The 10,513-nt window shown below is 53.1% G+C and overlaps 1 protein-coding gene across 1 annotated transcript in view; it reads right to left on the bottom strand.

Moving 5' to 3' along the window:
• Positions 1–762, bottom strand: part of LECT1 (leukocyte cell derived chemotaxin 1) — a 32,489-nt gene extending 31,727 nt beyond the window's left edge. The window contains exons 1-2 of the mRNA XM_015427857.1: positions 606–762; positions 64–287 (exon numbers count right to left, since the gene is read on the bottom strand). Coding sequence (XP_015283343.1) covers positions 64–287; positions 606–762 — 381 coding nt within the window. The remainder of the gene's footprint in view (positions 1–63; positions 288–605) is intronic.
• Between the last annotated feature and the right edge of the window lie 9,751 nt (positions 763–10,513).

Raw genomic sequence — 10,513 nt, 5'->3', positions numbered from 1 at the left:
GGTGTTCCAGGTGGTACTGGTAGCCAGAAAAAGGGACCACCTGAGGACCCGGGGTGACATGACTTGGGGTGTTTGCTTGTCGGCAGCTAAGAGGCCTAAGAGGGGCTTATGGTCCGTAGCAATTGTGAAAGGGCACCCATAAATGAAGTTGTGAAACTTCTTGACCCCAGCAACGATCGCCAACCCCTCCCTGTCGATTTGCGCATAGTTGCACTCCGCGGCCATTAAGGTTCTGGAGTAATAGGCCACGGGAACCTCGCGACCGTCAGGGAGGACGTGGCCCAGCACTGTGCCAATGCCGTAGGGAGAGGCGTCACACGCAAAGACAACTGATAGGGATTCATCAAAATGGTCCAGCACATCATTTGAAATTAAAAGCGCTTTCACCCCCCTGAACGCCGCCGCTTCCCTTGGGCCCCAGGACCAAGGAGCCGACTTATCCAGGAGCCAGTGTAGAGGCTCTTTTTTTAAGATTTCAGATTTTTCTTCCAGCCAGGGACAATTTTCAGGTTTCTAGAAAGTTCTGTCTTGTCTGTTCATGGCTTCAGTCTCTAGATTTAAATATTGGCAGATTTGGCCATGTTAAGAATTAGATATATTGATACCTGTCAAGTACATATCTTCTAAATTTAGGGAGGCCAGAACTTCCATTTTGGCAGGAGACCTCCTGTCTCCCACTGACTCAGCAGAGTGGCAGCGGAGGCAGGTGGCGAAGTTGTCAGGGGACACCACGGCCATCAAGACATCGTCAAAGAACGGCATCACTCCAGGGATCCGTTTTAACAATGAATCCATTAATTGTTGGAAAATCTCCGGGGATGCTTACGCCGAATTGTAACCTCTTTACCTTAAAGGCCCCCCTGTGGGTGACTATCGTTTGCACCGTTGCCGTGCCCTCGTCTACCGGCAACTGTTGATAGGCTTGCACCAGATCTAATTTCCCAAATGTCTTAGCTCCCACCAGAGAGGCCAGAACATGACTGACGACCGGGACTGGATAGGAGTGGTCGTATAGGGCCTTATTAATTGTGCATTTATAGTCCGCATCTGTGCTTAAGGCGGGTTACGATAGGTGTTTCCCATATGGCATGTGAAACGGGCTCCAAGACCCCTTGCGCTACCAAGCGGTCCAGCTCCGCATCAATTTTTGGTCGTATGGCGAGTGGAGCTGTGCGGAAACGCATGTGGATAGGAGCCACCAGGGGGTCTAACTGCAAGAAAACTGGGGGGCCCTTGTAACACCCTAAAGCCCCATCAAAAATGGCGGGGAACTCCCTGCAAACTTCTGCAAAATCCCTAGTACCACATTTATTCACTACCCCGACCGTGATGCCCAGCGGCGCAAACCAGGCCTGGCCCAGCAGACTGACCAGATTCCCCTCCACCACAATCAAGTCCAACAGTCCCTCGAAACCCTGGTACTGTACCCAGAAAGTCCCCACTCCCCTGATAGGAAATGGGTTCCTTTGGAAGTCCATCAAACTCAAAGGGGATGGGCGTAAGCGGGGTCCCCCCTTAGGGCAAAGTCTGTGTAGCATGTCCACCAAAATGATGGACGCTGCCAACCCCGAGTCCACTTCCATTGGGCAGGGGGACCCCTCGATCTGGACCATTACTTGGATCTTCGGGGTATCCGATAAATTAGGGAGGCGTAGTACCTGGAGGGATGGCCGGTCTGTGAGGAGGTAGAGGTTGGAAGTTTCTGCTGCTGTCTCGTAGGTGGCAGTGGCCTGGCGGCACGACTGAACTGGAGGCTGCTGATGCCGGCTTCCCTTGGACCAGCAGACATGAGCGAGATGACCCTGTTTTCCGCAGGTGTGGCACGTCGCGTCGTGGAATTGGCAGGACTTACGCTCGTGTGCCTCTCCGCAGCTTGCACACGAGGAACGGCTGGTGGTCTTTCCAGGGGCTCCAGATGCAGCAGGTCCCGGTGGCTTTCGGTGAGAGGGCAGGCAGACGAGATGGACGTCCTCTTCCGAGTTTTTGGGGCCCGAATTGGGGAGTACTAGATGAGACGCTGCCGGGGGACGGTCGCGGTGGGAGGCCTCGTGGGCGATGGCGAGTTGTAGGGCCTCATCAATCTTGATGTCGGCGGTACCAATCATCTTCCTCCGCAGCTTTAGGTCGCTGATGCCCCACACAAATTGTGTAGTAGGTTCTCCTCCACCTTGGTGAAGGCACAGTCCATGGCCAGCTGGCGCAGGGCTGCCATGAAAGCCACAGCCGACTCACCCGGTTTCTGGAACTCAATCGGCCTGGTGAGCATAGTAGGCCGGGGCATGAGGTACTTTGTCAGGGCATCTATTATTTCCTCATACAAGCACTCGAGGATCACCTGGGGTGCGAGGAGGCTCTTTGCGAGGCGGACTGTGGTCACACCACAGGTCATTTTCCTGGATCTGTTACCTCATTGTAGGCGAGGTGGCAAGTCAGTTGGTACGTCCATGAATCCCAGAGTTCGGGATGGGCTGGATCGAAGATCTCCAAGTTCCCCCGAGCAGAGGCCATGGCGTAGCGCTTAGTGGGGAGCGGTGTTCCTTGACGTGGTGCGCGGTGCGGTGCTGCTTGAGAGTGATGCAAGGCACGGTGGCGTTGGCTGGAACGAAGCTGGGTGCTGCGCTGGGATACGAGCCAGGCCTGGCTCAGCAGAATCCCATCCTCATTTCCACTGAAAAGTACTGGGTTCGCAGCATGGAGGACTCGGACGATGACATGAGTTTGCACTCATTTATTGTACTTAACATCGAACTGCAAAATGGCCCTGCAAGGCCAACTATATACACACCCACCCAGCACACCCACAGTCCCATTGGGGTTTTTGAATTTTCCGCCACAGTTCCTATTGGTCCGTGCTGGGGGAACTAGGATCCTAAGTTCCTATTGTCTTGAGGAGCTAAGCTCCTGCCTGTAGCCGCGGACCCCTGCTGGCGGTCCGTGTACATAACAGCCCTGGTCTTTAAACTCTTCACCTGCCTTAGCCCTTTCAGCTTTTAGCACTTCAGTTCCTGTCAGAAGATGCCCCGACAGATAAGATTGCACCTGACATATTATGTATTTCTTGTCAACTTGAAATCGAAGATGGATGGTGAGAAAATGGAGTCCAGTACCCCAGTGGGTATAATCTCTCCTTTCTCAGGCTGCATTGCTAAAGGAAATCCATCTTGGAACACCCCTGTCTGTGCTGCATGCGTGTGATTCCCACATTTTAAAGCATGTTTTGTGCAGGGGACAAAAACAACCTCTCTGCCAGCCCAGGAGGTTTGCAAAGAATCCTTATTTAGCTGACTGGTCCTTTACTTCAGACACATACCAGCATTTGTCTTTTCTAATATCTTCAGGGCCAGAAGTTTAAATGGAAAATCAACTTGCCCCGAATGAGCCTTAACTGTACGCCTCTCCACCCATTGCTGAAGAAGGGAACACAGCTTCTTCCCCCCCCCCCCGGCTTCTGGCTGGCCTGTCAATTTCTGTCATCAGCAATCAAATACCCCCCCCCCAATCTTAACAAGCACAGATGTTGCAGGGAAACAAACACAATCAGAGTGGGTTAGATCAGAGACAAGGCGCACTGTGTGCCTCTCTAATTGGCTGGTCCCCGGACGGAGAGAGACACTCTCACAGCTCTTTTCTAATGATAAGTCTTCTGATCTTCTTCATTAGCTGGCAATTTACTATTTCCAGAATGTGAGGCGGAGAGGTGGTTGACGGCTGCTCTGATAAGGGTGGGAATGCAAGGCTTTGATTAGGGCTTTCTGTGCGTGTGCGTGCTCTGTTGACTCGACACAAACAGGGAAAAGCGCACAATGTCACCCAGAGCACAGAAATTGGAGTGTCGGAGTTTTCATTCTAACAGCTCCTCCCCATCAAGGTTCTTGGCCTGGCCGTGTGGGCCTGGGGGATTGCGGAAGCAGCATGGCTTTGGAATAAGCTTGTCCTAGCTGGGGGACAGGGCTTTGGTGCTATTGTGTAGTGGGTTAAACGCATGCTAGAACCACTGCGGCAGGTGGAGTGACCGCATGGTTCGCTGGACACAAAAAGACTAAAGACTAACGGCCGACTGGCCAACTATGTACACCCTGGGGACCACCCCCTTGGTCCAGTTGGTGGGTTTAAACTCCCGCCGAAGTCCCATTGGTCCCCCCAGAGGAGAGACCAGGAGCCTTGGCCCCGTTCTCCAGAGTCAAGCTCTGGGGTGTTCGCTGGCCCCTGGTGGTGGTCAGCGTACACAACAGGTGCCTTGCATAGCATTTGACTGGCAGGAACAGAATAACAATTCAAGGATCATGCACATCTATGCCATTTGCAGAATTTACACAGGACACAGATTCAACCTCTCCTCAGCAATCAGTTTGGGTAATTTTGGTATTTGATTGAGAGTCAGCATAGTGTAGGAGCTGCGGTGGCTCAAGTGGTTAAGACACTAAACTGCAGGCTGTGGAAGGTCAGTAGTTCAGCCGTTCGAGACCCGGGTGCCGCATGATGGAGTGAGCTCCCATCTCTAGTTCCAGCTCCTGCCAACCTAGCAGTTCGAAAGCAAGAAATTGCAAGTAGATAAATAGGTACCACTTCGGTGGGAAGGTATCAGCGTTCCGTGCGCCTTGGTGTTTAGTCATGCCGGCCACATGACCACGGAAACGTCTTCGGACAGTGCTGGCTCTTCGGCTTTGAAACGGAGATGAGCACCGCAACCCTAGAGTCAGACTCGACTGGCTTTCAAGCAAGGGAACCTTTACCTTTTACAGCATAGTGTAATGGGTGGAGTGTCAGGGTTAGGGTCTGGGAGACCCAGGTTCGAGTCCACATTCTGCCATGGAATCTCGTTGGGTGACCCTGGGCCAGTCACAAGCTCTCAGCCTAACCTACCTCACAGGGCGGTTGTGGAGATAACAAGGAGGAGAGGAGAATGATGTAAGCCTCCTTGCGTCTCCACTGGAGAGAAAAGTGAGGTATAAAGGAAGTTTAATTTTAAAAATTGTGTTGACTGATTTATGTCCCAAACACCGATAGGTCCCCAAAGAGAGACTGAGGCTGTTCCTTCCAACCCCAAAATTATCCTCCCCTATCCACCTGAGCTAGGCATCACTTGTGGGTGGGGTAGGTGGCCACAAAGTGGATTCTGGGGGAGATGGAAAGACAGGCCCGTAGCCAGGATTTCTTAAAGTCAGGGGGCATTTAGATTTCTCAGGGGGCCCTGGCTGATCAATTGAATCCGGGGGAGGAGGCCACAACGCCCTGGGCTGGATGGGGAGTCGCGGGGGGCCTTGCCAGCAAGTTGGGGGGGGGCTAGCCCCAAGATGCCCCCCCACTGGAGCTACGGGCCTGGATCAGGCCCTGTTGAGCAGCACTAGGGTACAGGGGCAGACCAAAACGGTCTGGCGCAAAAGCTGCCTGGAGAGCAGCCAGTCACCCTCACTGCTGCCGAAGGGAAACCCCTCTGGATCTTCCTAGAGATGCCAGGCCTGGCCTGATCATGGTGGAGGACGTGCAACATGAAGCTACCCTATACTGAATCAGACCCTTGCTCCATCACAGTCAGTCTTGTCTACTCAGAGTTTGGCATTGTGACATGGGGTGGCGGGCACACCCAGAAAATGGCTGCCACAGGAGGTAGAGCCAGCCAAAAAGGAGGAGGAGGAGGAGGAACTGCCAGGCCTTCCTTTCTGCTGCACAGTGAAGATCCTGGTGCCGTGGTGGCTGCTGGTGTCAAGGCAACCTTAAAAAAAAATCTGCACAACCAATCACATCTCCAGCGGCCAATCAGAAGCCGTGCTGGGCAGAAGCCCCATCTGGCCCCCTCCCACTTTCTAAAAACACCAGGTGGGCACCAGAAGGTGAGGCTGGGCACCCTGGGGCACCGTGTTGAGGACACCTGTCCTTAGCCAAGACACCGGAACTGCAGACTCAGGTTCTGTGCTCCGAAGCTTTTTCATCCCCTCAGACCACTACAAGGCCCCTCTGGCTGACGCAGGGTTCCCCTGACCTGACTTGCTTTCCCCATAACTGTAGGGCAGCTTTGGGGGACTTCACTAACTTCCCTAACCAAGGGCTACAGGTAGGGTTGCCAGCTCCAGGTTGGGAAATACCTGGATATTTGGGGAGTGGAGCGTGAGGAGGGAGGGGTTTGGGAAGAGAAGAGACTTCCACAAGGTACACTGCCCTTGACTCCGCCTTCCAAAGTGGCCATTTCCCCCCACTGTCGCCTGAAGGTCAGTTATAATAGCGGGAGATCTCCAGTCACTGCCTGGAGGCTGGCAACTCTACCAGGCCCAGTGCAGACCAGGACCCTGGTGCCAGGAGGAGCTCCACACACACCCCCGCATTCCCAGGCCTAAACGGAGGGGCTGATATTTGCCCCGCTGTTCATGCAGAAGTGCCACGGAGCAGAAAGCACCCCCGGAGCCATTCTGGATCAATCAAATTGTGTGCGGAGGAAGCCCTGGGCCCCAGCACCGTGGTCACAATCTGAATTGGGCCCTGTAGTGCTTCTGCAAGTCAGTTCCCCACAACTATCATGATCCTGTCACAATCTGAATTGGGCCCTGTAGTGCTTCTGCAAGTCAGTTCCCCACAACTATCATGATGCATTCCTGACCCAACTTGTGGCCAAATTTATGGTTTCATTTGGCCCTCATCAGACCAAATGAGAAGCAGGTTTCCTTGCTCCGTTGTGAGTTCCTCCTGTATAAATGCAAATTTTGAAACACCTGGTGTTTTGAGACCCATTCCTCTCTCTGGCCCTTTTGGATCTTGTTTCCGTCTTCTTGGACTCCACGTTTTCTGCTCTCCATCATAAGGCCACCCCTCTTCCTCAATATCTTGCGATTGTTTGCCATTTCAAAGCCTTTATATCTTCATAGTGATGTATTACCGTGTTTCCAAGATAAGAGGGATCTCAAAAACAGCACGGCTTCCATCAAAGGCCTGAGCGGGGTCTGTCTTTGATAGATTATAAATCCCACTCGTCAGATCTTCAAGGATTTTCCAGCTTTTCCACCCTAAACGTTCTTAGAGCTCACTTGCATGGGCCAGTCCTGACGTTCTGTTGACATGGCCCACAGAATCCTCTTGGCAAATGCTCCTCTCCAGCGCTGTGTTTGGTAGGGTAACAGCAGGACAACCCTACCTGGTGCCACCCCGGTCTGTGCCTGTTGATTTCAGAGGGTGTCGACTGGAGAACCTCTGCCTGGGCCTGCACTGTATGAATGCAGGGGCAGGGGTCACTGTCAGGGGAAGGGGGCTTGTTCATTGCACTGATAACACCATCTGACCAGCTCATCCTTTGCCGTCCCCGTCTTCTTTGACCTTCAATCTTCCCCAACATCAGGGTCTTCTTCTCCAGTGAGTGCTCCCTTCTCATTTCGTGGCCAAAGTGTTTGAGCTTCAGCTTCAGGATCTGGCCTCCAGGGAACAGTCAGGGTTGATTTCTTTTAGGATTTGATCTCCTTGCAGTCCAAGGGACTCTCAAGAGTCTTCTCCAGCATGATAATACGAAAGCATCTATTCTTTGGCGCTCAGCCTTCCTTATGGTCCAACACTCGCAGCCATATATTACTACTGGGAATACCATTGCTTTGACCATACGGACTCTACTTTTTATCATGCTGTTTAGGTTTGCCATCACTTTCCTCCCAAGGGGTAGGCGTCTTTTAATTTCATGGCTGCAGTCACTGTCTGCAGTGATCTTGGATCAGTGGAACGTGAAGTCTGTCACTGTCTCCATGACTTCCCCTTCTATTTGCCAAGGAGTGACGCGGCCGGATGCCATGATCATAGTTTTAATACAGAATGTGCCTGCTGATCATGTCCCACAATTCCCAGCACTATCCATGATGTTTGTGACTATTTCCCCTGTGAGGGGGCTGCTCTTCTGGGTCCCCGAAATTAACCACAAGGGCAGGCCAAGGGTGGGGGGCTCTTGGCCTCTGGCAAGCTGGCCCCATATCCTCCAGAGCTTGTGCCAGGTGGCCGCCCTGGAGGGGATGGCGGGTGCCTCTGGAGGGGATGACCAGCCAGCTGGGCCCCTGAATTCCGTCAGCGCCAGGCTCATTGTGCCCCCCCCCCGCAGTTATTTGGAGACAGTGGCACAGCCCTGTGTCCTAATCCCGTCTGGAAAAGGCGGCGAGCCAACTGTGCTGCGTGGCATGCAGAAGATCGCAGATTCAGTCTCCAAGCAAAAGAATTGGGGTGGGGGGGTAGGCGATGTGAAAGACCTCCGCCTGAGACCCTGGAGAGCGGCTGCCAGCCTGAGCAGACCATACTGACTCTAAGGGACCGAGGAGGGGTCTGATCTGCTACAAGGCAGCTTCACATTTTCAGGCATTAAGGCTGCTTCCAAAGAGCCATTTTCATGTTTTCGCCCTACTCAAGCAACAAGGTTTATTTAATTAGTTTATTTGATTCATTTATACCCCGTCTTTTTCCCCAAAGGGGCTAACATCATTCTCCTCTCCTCCATTTTATCCTCACAACAACCTCATGAGGTAGGTTAGGCTGAGAGTGTGTGACTGGCCCAAGGTCACCCAGCGAGCTTCCATGACAGAGGGAGGATTCGAACCTGGGTCTCCCAGATACTAATCCAACACTCCAGCAACTACAACACGGTGGCTTTTTTGAGATCCCTGTCAATAAACATACTTTAGGCCCCGTTCACATGGAGCATTTGCCACACTAAAGATACGGATGATAGGCGGATTTTCCGGGCGCGATCACACTGCAACATCTGGGAAGCGTAGTGCTCCCGTAGCTAACCCGTGGCTTCCCGCTGAAGATGTGGAGTAAAAAACTAGTACTTAAGATGTACTGGTTTCCAGAAAACGCGGGGAAAGGGCGGGCGTCTGATCGCATTTCCGCTGGAATCCCGCGGCATCCGGTGCCCGCCCATGTCCCCTTGCAAACCGGATTTTTTTCAAAAGTCCCCACAGGAGGCGCACAAATGATCATGCACATGTGCAAACTTCAGTGAGACAAACAAAAAATCCTGTTTGCCACAGAAGCGGCGCGGTGCGATTGCCGGTGTGAACGTGCCGTGCTGCTTCTTTGCCGCGCTGCAGACTGGCCGTCTGATCGGCACCTAACGCCTAACCACGGGACCTCGACAGGACGTCTAATTGGGCTGCCGCGTGTTACTTTGTTCCGGGGCAAACAGCCCCCCCCCCCCCCCCCGCATTTTCCGGCCCGTGTGACCGAGGCCTTAGGTTTTCCTTACAGCACCTTTTCCAACACACTAACCGCACAGGCCCAGAGGCTGTTAAATATGAGGAAGGAGCTTTGCTTCCAAGTGAAGAGCGAAGCCTTTTCAGTGGGATCTCCTGTCTCCAAACTTCATTTTCAGACAACCCCCCACCCCACAAACGCAGCCATCCTCTCTGGGAGATAGGGATGTCTCAACAGAAGGCCCCAGAGTGGTTTCCGCTCGCCCCCAGTTCAGTCAGACAAAGGCTGGATCCCGGCTGTCAGGGTGCCTGAGCGCCTGGTCCCACACCAATCTGCTTGCATTCCTCTGCAAATAAGAAAACAGCTTTACCTCCTCGAGCTGCGGCTAATTGGGACATTTTGTGAGCTGACAGGCGGCCTGATTAAAATGACCCAGGGCTAACAGTTGATATCAGTGCCACATGAATGAGTTAAGCGTTTATATGAATCCCCCCCCCCCCCCCCCCCCCCCTGTCTCTGGGAGAGAGGGAAGAGCTCAGCCCTCCTTTATGTCCCTCACGACATATTTTCCCTGTGCAGAGAAATCCCCATTTAAGCCTGCTGGAAAGAGGCTGAGGAAAGAATGGATGGCTCCTCTGGAGGCCTGGAACACGTTCTGCCAGTGCGCGCCCCCCCCCGCCCTCTCCCTTCCCTTGGCAAACAAACCGCTCTCTTTTCCTTTTCCCCTCCCGTCCAGCCGTTGCTGTGGTTGTGGCTGTTTTTTAAAACTGGCCTGAATGAGATCAGTCTTCCTTCTCTCCGCTGCTCAGCTCAGCTTGGCCTGAATGCGGGGTTTGCTGCTCAGCTCAGCTTGGCCTGAATGCGGGGTTTCCAGATCTCTCGCCATGTAATGTATTCAGCCTGACATGCCCGGACTTGCCTGGGCTGGCCAGCCACAATTCCTCAATAGCTTCAAGTTTAAAGACAATGGGTCCGTAGGATCCTAGCCGGCCCAATGAAAGGGCTAGGTCCCCAGCCGGGAGGCCAATGGGTCTCTCGGTTACTGTAAATAGCCTATCGGGAGTAGGGGGTGTGTTTAGGTGAGCTTGGTGGCAGGTTTTCTGAATGAATATAAACCGGCCTGCGAGCCGGTCAGTTGTCTTTGTTCTGAACTAAATAAAGGTATGCTTAGCTGAAATCACTCTCCGTCTGCATACTTTTCACTGGCGACGAGGTAAACCGGCCTGCGAGCCGGTCAGTTGTCTTTGTTCTGAACTAAATAAAGGTATGCTTAGCTGAAATCACTCTCCGTCTGCATACTTTTCACTGGCGACGAGGATGGGATCTACAACCCCATGAACAGAGACCCGGACGCCAACAC

This window comes from Gekko japonicus, unplaced genomic scaffold (assembly GCF_001447785.1).
Source record: "Gekko japonicus isolate JY-2015 unplaced genomic scaffold, Gekko_japonicus_V1.1 scaffold694, whole genome shotgun sequence".
Classification (NCBI taxonomy): Eukaryota; Metazoa; Chordata; class Lepidosauria; order Squamata; family Gekkonidae; genus Gekko; species Gekko japonicus.
Note: the sequence above shows the minus strand (reverse complement) of the source record. Positions and strands in the feature narration are given on the sequence as shown.